The 12,943-nt window shown below is 44.4% G+C and overlaps 1 protein-coding gene and 1 non-coding gene across 2 annotated transcripts; one reads left to right on the top strand and one right to left on the bottom strand.

Moving 5' to 3' along the window:
• Positions 1–1,751: 1,751 nt before the first annotated feature.
• LOC119399889 (translation initiation factor eIF-2B subunit gamma-like) lies at positions 1,752–6,000 on the bottom strand. Its single transcript, XM_037666768.2, is given in 4 exon segments — positions 1,752–2,114; positions 3,980–4,151; positions 5,031–5,518; positions 5,520–6,000. Coding segments are annotated over 4 exon segments (1,314 nt in total). The 5' UTR covers positions 5,835–6,000; the 3' UTR covers positions 1,752–1,775.
• A 332-nt stretch (positions 6,001–6,332) lies between these two features.
• On the top strand, positions 6,333–6,405 carry Trnaf-gaa (transfer RNA phenylalanine (anticodon GAA)). The gene has a single exon. It is a non-coding gene; the product is annotated as a tRNA-Phe (tRNA).
• Positions 6,406–12,943: the final 6,538 nt, after the last annotated feature.

The following is a 12,943-nucleotide window of genomic DNA, read 5'->3' as shown; positions in this document are numbered from 1 at the left end:
CCATGCAAAGTTGTAAAGCACAAAAGATGTCTGGTATGCGGTTTTCGAATTCGGGGGAAAATCAGGTTTAACTCGGTTCTCCTTAAATGTGTTCGGGTTGTAATAATCAGATAACGTCTGGTTTTACTTGAAAACGAACAACCCTATTTATATAGAGCAGCAATCCCAAAAACCTGGCCCATGAGCAGGACCTTTTGCCAGCAGCCCCGCTCGCACATGACTGTCTTCGTTCCATTCTTTTTTTAATACGAAGCATTTCTTAGCGAACCCAAGGCACTTTGAGTGTTTTTATCTACGTAACTATCTATATCTATCTAGCCGCCTACGTCTGGGTGCTCTCGTGATCGCCTCCCTAGCTTCGTGTAGACCAAAATTGGCCTGGGAGGGTAAGAGGGTTTGCCAGATATGACTGTCTGGTCATGACACGAATAGCTTGAAAATCTTGCTGCGTATGTCGTCAAACCCTTTCCTCCAGACATGTGTGGCACATACCCGTATACCATGGGCCACGGTAAGCGAGTATGCGCCACAGGTGATTGACAGTTTATATCTTCCCAGGAACGGCGAGAACAGACGTTGGTAATTTAAATGCGAGTGTGTAAAGAAAAATCTACACCGACAGCATTGACCCGACAAATGCAAAGAATAAAAATCAGGATCTCAGCAGGAATCAAGCTCGAGCATTCTGCATGACAGCCAGGTATTCTACCACAGAGCCACGCCACGGCTTAAAACTGCTTTGGAAAAAGACCATATGCAGGCATAATGTTGGTGCAGCGTCAATTGTGGTTGCAATGCTGGCTATCTAATTCTACAACAAAGCAATAAACATTACAAATGTACTCCTATGATACAGCATCATGCTGGGTGAACGTCGGTTGTTCCAGTGTTGGCTCCGCTTTCATAACGCAGTCTAATAAACATTACATCTGTATTCCTACAATTCAGCAAGTTATATTCAAGCGTGGCTCGACCCTGGAGGAATACGCTAACGAAAGTTACGTATGATATTCGGATCATCGCACCATAAAGTGCACTTAGTTTCGATAATACTCACGTCTGTACCATAAAGTGAGTGGTGACGGTACGTCAGACCATAAAGCACCCTTTAAACATTAGTGTAGTTGACGTGCCTGTTAAAGCCACGATGTGCACAAAACTACTACGCTTACAAAATCACGTCAGTCCACCTCGCAACACATGACTGAAAGCCTAAAAAATGCAGCTTAGACAACTACTCACTGATTGCGTCGCAAGAAACCGATTCCCACAAGGCGTGGGATCTGCCGAATTTTTTTTTCTTATCGAGTATGTTCACGAGCCTACAACTCACAGTGGACAGCTGTCCCCACCAAAAAGGAACTTGGCGGGCAAGATTGATGGACGGGTTTTTCTTCGAATCTCTTTGGCTCGAGAGGTAATTTTGTGGTGGCCCAAGGTTGCCAAAGGCCATGTTGCTTGTCACGAGAAGGGGCTCTACCTGGCATCACGATGCCGCCTCCTCTGAAGTACCAGATTTCCCCTCCTTCCCACTTTGGGAGAACCCTGCCGCCCCCATCTGCTCCAACCTTCTTCACTGTCCTGGCCCTTGCGGGACTAAATTTCGTGACTGCAGCCCACTAGCTGAGTTGAGCTTGAGACACGTGATATCGTTACGGAACTCTATATAAATTACACTGCTTGGTGTAGAATTACGGACTGCATCGCCTTTGGAACTTCGTCAAGTGGGAGAACATCACACTACCGAGAAGTTTTGTTCGTTTAATGTCGTGTCGCTAAATTTCTACGAAAGTTCCGAGAACTTCGTTCGAGTGCTTGGCCTCGGCAGCGACGTTCTTCTTGTGTGCCACGACGCAGTTCTTGAGCACTGCGCCGGCACCGATTTCTTGCGCCCCGCAGACGACGCAACCCTGTATGCTCGCGCCGTCACCGACGGTGACACCGTCCAGGAGCACAGAGTCCGACACCTTGGCCTGGGCTCCGATTCGACAGTTCTGGCCGAGCACGCAGTGGCGGACGGACGATTTCTCGCCGAACTCGACTTTGTCGGCGACGATGTTGTCGAAACGACCGGGGGTTACGTGCGGGAAGATTTCTTTGCTCAGTTGATAAGCCTGCAGTACAAGAAAAAAAATGTTAGTTTTAAGTGCAGATTCCTTAGTGAACCAGAGGCACATTGATATTATCTGTTTAGCCTCCTATGCTGTGACACCATCGTGGCTGTTTCATTCACTGTTTCGTGAATTTCGTACGACATGCATGCCATGACGTGCATGTATGACAAAGATGAATGACATGGCTTGCATGTCGTCTTATCCTTTTTGAGATGCTATGTACACAGTTGTGTACACCACTTGTTTTTGCTATTTGTATCGATTAGGAGCTAAGAAAGAGCAAGATACATTGAACTTTGAATGAATTGAACCTCCTGCGAAATAAATTTGTCTTTACTTAACTCCATTTTGCAGTGTGCGGTTCCATATCATCACTTTGCTGAAGGCACTACCATGTTCAACGTGCTGCTTCCCATGAGCCACGTCAAAAGTATAGTTTTTATTTATTAAAAATGGACGTGCCCGGAAACAAATTTGCACTATATTTCTAGCCTGAAATTTCATCTTATTTATACAAAAATTGAGCATAATAACTTCAGAATAAATAGGTATTTAATTACAATTTAATTAGGATTAATTACTACAAGTATTTTTGTTGCAATAGAATATCAAGTGCCTAGAAATAATGTTGTATCGACTTGGCGCACTTACACTTCTTCATAGGTGAATGGCATAAATGATTTGATGCATACATCATGAACCCATATCATAGTCATATCTTTAACTTGGTATATATTAGAATGTGCATGGCCTGAAATGCTTGTCATGTACCATATAAATGACAAGATGCTGTTGCAGGTGTTTCTTTAACCCTGTCAGAGACCACCTACGAAGAACTGTCCATAAATGCGTCAAATCGATAGAATGTTATTTCAAGGCACTTGATATTCTATTGCAACAAAAATAATGTCATAATACGCTAATTTATGTGTGTTATAGCAATTATTCCCTATTAAATAGCAGTTAAGTATCTATTCATTCTGAAGTCATTCATGCCGTTTTTGCATAAATAGAATCAAATCTCAGGCTAGAAATATGGTGCGGAATTCGTTTTCGGTTATGTCAATTTTTGAACAAAGAAAAATACTTTAGACGTGGCTCGCGGGAAGCGTGGTTGAACGTGGTAGTGCCTTAAGCAAAGTGATCGTATGCAGCAGTACAATGCAAAATGAAGTTAAATGAAGACAGATTTATTTCGCAGGAGGTTCAATTCATCCAAAGCTCAACGTATCTGGCTCTTTCTTAGCCACTAGTCGATACAACTAACAAAACCAAGTGGCGTACACAATTGTGTAGATAGCGTGTCAAAGGGTTAATTGGAATATTGGAATATGCACACGACATTCATAACATGACATGTACTGTATTTGCTTGAATAATATCACCACTGGCAAATGTTTAACTGTGAGCTAGTGATCACTAACATCGACTAGTGCTGGCTACTGCCACGCAATGTTGGTTAACTGCTCATATAACAATGTAATAAGAATGTATATGTACTACTATATCTCTACCGCATCACATTAAATGCCCATGCTATGACAGTTCCCCATAGGAACTTCGCTGCCAATTTTCTATTTAATCTGAGGCTCAACTGTCAACATGGCGAAGCTGAAATTGTGCAGATGGCAAATCATGCGTTGGTAGCTTGGACCACAGTGCAGTTTATCTGCACAGCACTTCTGCAAGTGCAGTTTTATCCGTACATGCTCACAGCTCGACATACAGTGGGGACTAATATAACAAAGAACGCCTAAAGAAATGGTAGACGGCAAGCACAAGTTATTGACAAGTTCTGTTCAAGGAAGAGCAATATAGTGCCTGTTCAATTCACAGCATGGACACCTATGGACAAATGCTCTCACCTGTCGATTAGCTTCCATATATCCAGCGACGGTGTTCGTTCTCACTAAAAATGATCCTTCAGCGACATACGCGTAGCAGCGTATCGGATTCTTCTGCGTGCCCGTGTCGCCCAAGCTAAACTCGTCTCTGAGATCCAGCCCAAAAAGATCGCTTCCACTCTGCGGGGCATACCTTTTTAAAAAGACAAAAAGCAAAACAAATGAAAGTAAATCACAGGATTCTTGTTGCATGAACTGAATACGATTACAAGCACAGTGATATTCAACATAGATGAGTTGCTCAGAAGCACACTTTTGCGAGAATGACACATATTTCTTTAACAACGTCAGTAACATTTGCTCGCAGGCTAGTTGATGATGAATAATTTCGTAGGAATAACAGCACGAACACGTGACACAAAGACAGGGTGCTGTCCCGTGTTCTTCGTCGTCTTCGTGTCTCACGTTCATACTGTTATCCCTATGAAGTTATATTTTTTTGCCAGATTTTGTTCACCATGGAGACGCAAAGGCAGTGCTGATGGCTTCTTGATGGATGCTGTTATCAAAGTACGATGATGCGCAACTAATCATAGCCGTTCCTTTATGCAACCATAAATTCCAAGCAACTACTTCAAGAGTCACGTCAACAAGTATTGGCAAACTTTCTTCGCTCTTATATACAACCCTGGAACATCACAGGCACACGTAACATAGAAGGACAACTCTAGTGAACACTACTTATCAAAAGAACTTTATCTAATGTCACTTAATGCATTTAATCATTACATAAGCAAATTGACGTGCCTTCCTGAAAGCCAGTATTCACCCTGTCGCTAGCACCCAAGCCATCGCGCATACATATGTATCTGAATATCTCTGTCACAGACGATGGATAGGTCGTGGGCACACCTTATTTCTTTCGCGATACCACGGCGCATGCGCCCTTCCCCTAGCGGCAAAGTTGCGGAATGCCTCTCGATCTCGGAGGCCTTCGTTCCAGTTGTCCCAGCCCTCTACGAAAACGGCAGAGGGCAGCGCGGGAAAATGTAAAAAGGCGGATTCCGCCCACCTGAATATGTCGGTTTCCGTTTGCTCCCCGTCCACGACGTCCTCCGAAGACTGCTTCGAAGGCGCGTTCTTGAACTGATACCTCGTCAACAAGGGTACGAGTTCGCCCTTTATGGTCGTAATGCTGGCGTCCTTCAACAGGTACGGCAGGAGCCACCGGTTCAGGAGGTAGACGTGGGCGTCCACCAGGTCGGACCTTACGTCGACAACGGGATGTTCCTTGAGCACCTTTCGCCTTACGCTGACGGTCTCCTCGAAGTCGGCCTCCGCGTTGAACAGCACAAGCCTCTGGGTCCCGGGTTCGATCCCCACCAGGTCTCGTTCGAGTTTCGGTTTCCCGCGCGTTCCGGGCACGGGCGACTCCCGCAAAGACTGGGAGGCGGGCGCCAAGAGCACGGTCATGGTCGCGTTGCGGACTCGGTGTAGGTTGGCGAGGCGCGTGAAGTCGAAGTCGGTCACCAGGTCACAACCGACGATTAACACGTCCTTTCTTGATCTTGGTGACGATCTGGCGAAGGCTCTGCAGCGTGCCCTGGTCTTCTTCCGCAGCGGATGCGGCGACGAACTCGTAGTCGATTCGAAGTCCGACCCGGTCGGACAGCGAGTCGTCGAGTCGACCGCGCGCGGACGACGGCAGGATGACGATGGCCTCGGTGAAGCCGGCGTTCTTGAGGGCGCGCAGAGGGTAGTAAATCATGGGCAAGTTCGCCACGGGCAACTGGTACTTCAAGCAGTCGGCAGTCAAAAGCTCGGTGAGCCGGGAACCGCGGCCGGCGGCCATAACCACGGCCTGGAAGTCGATCATGTCGTTTTTCTCACTCGGGAACAAGTCCCAATAGTTCGGCACAAACTCTAGGATACCGGCTCGCCAAGCGAACAACGCATAATATGCAACCCGACTGAAGACTCACAAGATCTCCGTACGCTACGCTTGGTGCCACATGCGCCCAGATGTCAACAGATGGGCGCGTTCGTGTACTCTGGACACGTGGACTCATATTACGCCCTCAGTGTAGCCACTGGTGCAACAGCAGTGTACTGTATTCGCTGGTAACGTCCTAGTGCACATTTCGTGACGTCATAGTGGGCGTTTGTGTCGCTTCATGTAAGTGGTGAACGCTGCCCCACGCGACGCGTTGTGCATGTACGGAGTATCGTTATCTATTGAATGCGTTTACCTTTGAGAGGCATAATAATCATCTTAACATTGCGCGAATTAAAGCAAGAATTGTAAATAAAAACAAATTCACACTTAGGAAGTGCTAATTGAATATAACTGCGTTTGTTCGGGTCGTGTTCATCAGCCGAAATAGCTCAGTTGGGAGAGCGTTAGACTGAAGATCTAAAGGTCCCTGGTTCGATCCCGGGTTTCGGCAGTTTCTTTTTGTTTTCTTCTTTTTTTCTTTTTATGCATTGTTAAAACACGAGGACTGAAGCTCTCTATTACAATCTACTTACTGTCATAACCAATTAAACGAGCTAACGTAAAAAAATTGCCAGTTCCTACATATATCATGTGCTGTGTGCAGCTCTTTGCACACATTAGGATGATATGAACTAAAGCCACCAGGGGCGGCGCCAGCGGGGGGCACGTTAGGGGCACGGGGGGGATGGAGCCCCCCTCCCCCCCCCCCATTTTCGCCTGCCGCCCCCCCCCCCCCCCCAAAGCATGCATAGTCAAAACACAATGCACAAGTTCCCCGCCTCCCTGCCCCCCTGAAGGAACCCGCTTGTCGTTGGTGCTCCCCAGTAAAAAAAATCCTGGTGCCGCCCCTAAAAGCCACACTGAAGTTACTTTCTGCAACTTCCCCCATCTCATATGGAACACAGCCTTATCCAGCGACTATAAGTAGCTACATGCTTAATTATCAACTCCAGTCTGCAGGACCACAGGACACCGACAATGCATGTAGTGGTGCATAAGTGCACCACATGTACACTTTGGTCCTCAAGTGCATTTCCCTAAAACCACTTCTCACCCATTCTAGTTGGTGCAAAAGACTGCATAAGTAATCTATATATACAGTTATGTATGTCTGTGAACATATCGTCACGATTAATAGCCGGCATGACGACAGAGGACAAAGAAGTGAGCAGCACAAGCTGTAGCTATGGGCTCTCTGAGGAAGACGACGTTGAGGCGTCTGCTCTTGTGTTATCTGAATACAGACTTGTCTTTCCTCGTCGCAACATGGTCCTGTATCTTGTTATTTCCGCATTGCAACAATATAATATTTTGCTGAATGACATGATATATTGCAGCACAAAATGTGCACTGCAATCTTTTACTCTGGAAAAAGAACCTTTTCTTTGGCCTTTCCACCGTGCACTTAATTGCCAGGCGTTTCTCTGAAGTGCAATAAATCCAGAACTGTCAGAGTGACACAGTTCAAAGCTTTAAATGTAAGTGCTCCTTCATTACTGGCAATGTTGCTGAAAATTATGGAAACTTTCTAAATTTCACAATTGAGACATAAATTAAGACTCGTGCTAAATAAAAATTCGAATTATGATTAAACGACACCACGATGGCAGCCAGGCTTCTTGATGTTTGCATTTCGTGCTATAAACCTTACATTATAGGTTGACGTAAGGTTGGCCAACTAGCCCAAGCTGCCCTCCTTCTAAAATACAATCTAAAGTAAGAGTTGATAACATCAACTTTGAAGTCACTGCACTGGAAAAGAGCAATAAAAGTAAGCTCGAAGGTCTATTTGGCTTGATAATTACATTTCTGGAACTTACACCAACTCATATCCTCAAATGTGCTTTCAAGTTAAAAATTTTTCATGGAAAGCACGACACTACGGACAAAACAGGCTTAATTTAACAAACACATATTCATATAATTAGCACTAGAAGTTCAGAGTAGATGGGGATTGCTGTACCTTTACGACAGCCCTGATTTTAGGTCTTCCCTAAAAATATTCATTGTATGCAAACTGTCTAACACTCAAGCACACTGCTTATCAACACCAATGAATGGACACATACACGCATTTTCCAAGTAAAATATTTTATGCATGGCCACATCCCACAACGTGCGTACACTTGTCACCAAGAATGACCAGGACACTGTAAAACATATACATGCACTGTGTCATATTTACAGATGAGGAAAGAAATCTACATAAGATTACACTTTTCATGACAAACACCCAATAAGTGAATCAGAACTCAGGAAAATAATGACGTCTAGTAGAATGCACAAAAAACCGCGAAACCACGCTGTGTTACGGTTTTTACAACTAGAGCTCTAAAGTGTGTTTCCAGGACGGCAGTACTACCCAGAATAGTGAAACATACTAGATCTCTTTTTTTTTTGCATGTGGTGTCTCACAAATATTTCACAGACAACAAGAAACATAAACATAAACACACTAATCAAACACCCCCATGCAGAAATCAAAATACGTTTGCACACACACAGATATGTTCTGTTACGATCAATGGCCCTTATGAAATGTCTCTGGATTGTGACAGGTACCTTTCCATGGCTTCATTGATTACTTGACTTTTAGAAAAATTCATAGCTTAATATCAATCAATACCTGTTAGTAAACCATGACATAACAACGGAAATCTCGACTGTAGCTACATAATGCCTCGTACACGAATCAAAATCGACGTGAACACCGTATCACACGAATTCACGCTACACCACAAATTGTGTACACATCATCACACAACAGGTAACACAGTAAAGTTGCGCACCCATTAACACCGGGAAAAAAATATATGTAACCGATACACCAAAAAAACCTTACTATGGTACATTTGAACATTATTCATTCATGCGTCGATGATATTTTTACACAAATACCACAGACAAGATGTCGCGAGACGTTGTGCATCGTGTATGGCGTCAAAACATCAGCGCAACTTTCAACGGTGGGAAATGCAAAAGAGGAAAAAGAAAATGGCTCAGTTAAAGTTTCCCTGGTGAGCTTTATTAGAGCAAAACAACACTGTAGGACAAAAACAATGCTGACAATAAAAACACTTTGTTTTTATTATGCCGCGTCAAGGCACATGCCCGGAAAAAAATCAAAAACGCGCGCGATGCTACAGCGTGGATGAGTTTTAGAAGACAAATGTATGCATAATCTCATCAACTGTTTTCAATGTGTTTTCTTTCCAGGCAGTCAAACATGATGATGTTACATGTTAAAACGACTGCCCACAAATTATAAGCAACACAACACGCTCGGACTGCAACTGTTTGTTTAACCTAAAGAGGCATCATCCACCTCGCCGTTACAGGCTGAGCATACATTTAGGAACCTTCCCAAATCTTCAAGATGAAGTTCTTCGAGTTTCATGCATGCAAAACAGAAGCACTGAAGATGCAGAGACCTCGGTTTTATTAGCGGACACGCTTCAACAATTGCATGGCTAGGACATCTTCAATTGATGAAACATAGTGCATTTCAATCATCACCGTTAAGTGCGCACAAAAGCACGCAAGAGCACAACTTGTACAAGGAAACATACACTCGGCAAGCACAAGACAGCAATCTTCTTCAGCGACTTTGTGTCTTTAAGCTATTTTAAGTTCCAAGAGAGGCAATGGGTAACAAGAACTCTGCGGAACACCCAAGTTACAAGGACTACAACGAGAAAACTTCACCAAGTTCTTGCGGCGAATGTACCTGAGCCAGACAATGAACTTGGTTGAGGACAAAGCCAAGAAAAACAATACGGAAAGAAAAAAAGTTGTGATAGTTGAAGACGCACAAGTGTTGAAGAAGACATCAAGTTTGCACTCGCCGCGTTCAAGTTTCCTTGTGTGATACGTGCTGTATGTACAGTGCTCGATGAATGACACAATTCTCGAAGCACAGAGCTGTCAGCAGCCTTGCGCCGATGCCATGTGCCAGGAACGCCAACATGATTCAGCGTGCTTTTTGATAAAAGTGAGAGTCTTCGTTACGCATCGTGACTGAATGTGATAATCCAGCAATTACCCGGTGCTCTCTGGTACACGAAGGTCGTGGGACCAAATCCCAGCCGCGGCGGCCGCATTTTCAATGGAGGCGAAAATGCTTGAGGCCCATGTACTAAGGTTTAGGTGCACATTAAAGAACCCCAGGTGGTCGAAATTTCCGGAGCCCTCCACTACAGCATCACTCACAATCATATCGTGGTTTTGGGACATTAAACCCCAACAATTATTAGTGCTTTCTGGTGACTAAAAAATCACCAGCTTCCATGCAGTCAGAATATTGTGATTCACTTTTCAAGCACTGTGTGGTCAACCGCACAGTGCTTTTCGTTAGTTACTTGATATCAAACATCTTGTTGTTGAGCAGACAAGTGGGCAAACAGATGTATTCAAAATCAACATGACACAGCGATCTGTACATCAGAAAAGATGAAATACCTGTTTTTGAAGCAAAGCTAAAACAATGTGGGGCAGCAAGGAAGGTGGGAGGAATATATTGTACTTCTGCATACAGAACTTGTGTTCGAAATTCAAATTATTTAAGTACAAAGTCGGTTACACCTTAATATTAAAGGAGTCACGAATCACCCCTCAACCTTGACGAAAAAGCACATCTTGCAGAAAGCAGGACACTGCTACGAACAGCTCAGCCAAATCATGCAGTCATGCACAGCAAGGAGAGTTTAGAAGTGGAACGCGAAGTTGCTATTTTCTAAGGAGCCATCTTTTCATACAGAAGCCTGTGCTCACTCTCTTCAGAGCTACCGGCACCTGCTGGTTGATGTCAAACAACAGATAGCATGCCATTGGCCAATAGCTGACATAAATCAAGAGCAGCGTTTGAATCAGATACGCTGCTTGCCAAGGATGTGCCGGCACATGCTGGTGTGGCACTCTATAGTCTGCTAAAGTGACACAGTAGCCACACAAGCGCACACAGGAATGACAACGGGAGAGAGCAGTCCCTTTTCATCACGTGCACTCAAGGTCATAATGCGCGCTAACATCACTTCATCCCACCGTGCCATCCTCGTCCTGTGTAGCTTCCAGCGTGCTTGTCTGGACGAGAGAAGAGAGAAAGTGCTTAAAGTGTGCAACAAATCCCTGTAACTCCACCTGTTCTTGACCGATTCGAGAAAATTTTGTGGCAATCGATTCATTATGCAATACTCCAATACTGAGCTTATTCGATGATTACTTGTAAAAGTGGTCCAGAACCCCTTTAGGCCTCTCGATGTGACTTCATAACGACGCATCAGTGTTGCCGTGAAGCCGCCCTTGAAGATAAATACACAACGCATTGCCATGAATCCACACTGTTCTTTGACATATATTGCAAAGAAAAAAAACAAACAAAACAGGTAAAGTAAAAAACCAAGTATGAAATGAAGGTAGTTTCCTGGAACCTTGCCTTGTGCGGAGAACTGTGCCGTGTTAGTTTGAAAACGGTGTAAACAAACACTGAAGTTATGAGAAGTCAAACAAGAAATGTCAGTGCAGACGACGTTTCAACAAGGTGCCTTTGTCAGGCCAGCAATTTGTCCAGCAACTTCTCATCACTTCAAACCTCCATGTTTTTCTGAACATCTGTCTTGTTGAACATCTGTCTTATGACAGAAACACTGTTATAAGCACATATTTACACAACTTATTATAATATTTTATTTTCTTCTGAGTGTTCTACCAGGAGGGTTGGGACACAAGCAGGGAATAGCTATATATGCAAAAACATCGTACAGTGATATTTACAACGAGCTAACAAACAAAACGTAAAGGTGTAGACTAAAAGAAAGTTCATTCCAAAATAGCAAAGAATTAGTGATTTCAAGGGGTCGTGCACATTACATTTCTACGTGTCAAACTAATCAATTAAAAAGATAGGATACCATACCATTAAGAGCATGAAGAAAAACACCGCAATGCAGTGAAAGACTGATTACAGTCACTGTAAAACATCAGATCCCTAATGTCAAATTACGGCGAGTATTTCCGAAAGGGCGACCATTCAGTATCACCCGATTTTCACAAACGAACCCACAGATCGTTAGAGTGATTATGCAAGATAAAAGGGTATCGAGGAATCCCTTAAAGGCCAACTCCGGCGATTTTTTGGCCATGTCAAAGTAATGGTGCTTTTATGTTCCTGAGAAGCTCCTGTTACGGGCCCGATAGCAGAAATACTCGGCAAATTGGAGAATAATTTTAAATAAGCAAAAAAGCGCAACACCGAAATCGAAACCCAACCGAGTGTACTGTCTACGTATGACGTAGACGTTGTTACGAACGAACCGGAAGTCGTACAAGGCATGCCGGTCACGCCGGCGCAGAGTATGAAAACTGTGACAGCCGAGACGACCAGCGAAGCGCCGGCCAAACCAACGCTGTCTGTCGCCTTGTGCACAGCAGACGCTCGCTGTAGCAGCCGAAGCGCCGAAGTTAGCGGTGCGCTCGGCTGCGTCGCTTCCGCCGCCTTCCCAATACTGACGTCACAGGTGCAATGTTGCCAATAATTGTGACGACGACGGCTTAATGCGCACATTGTTTGCAAATGAATTTTGTGCGCATGAATTTTAAAGACTGTCTGCAAACGCCCTCCTGGCTTCCCACAATTATTGGCAACATTGCACGTCACAGGTGCAATGTTGCCAATAATTGTGGGAAGCCAGGAGGGCGTTTGCAGACAATCTTTAAAATTCATGCGCACAAAATTCATTTGCAAACAATGTGCGCATTAAGCCGTCGTCGTCACCTACGTGCAACAGGCCTCAGGCCTGGCCGACCACCCGACCTTGACCGCTGGATTAGTGGACCTCACCACCGCTCGTTACTGGACTTCATACACGAAGCAAATTTATATGTATATTTCTGAATAAATATTATGCCTAAGGGCAGACTTTCGAAAAAAAAAAAAAAACAATGTGCGCATGTCTCAAGCATGTAATTTGGCATAAATGACGGAAACGTGCAAA

Source organism: Rhipicephalus sanguineus, chromosome 7 (assembly GCF_013339695.2).
Source record: "Rhipicephalus sanguineus isolate Rsan-2018 chromosome 7, BIME_Rsan_1.4, whole genome shotgun sequence".
NCBI lineage: Eukaryota > Metazoa > Arthropoda > Arachnida > Ixodida > Ixodidae > Rhipicephalus > Rhipicephalus sanguineus.
Note: the sequence above shows the minus strand (reverse complement) of the source record. Positions and strands in the feature narration are given on the sequence as shown.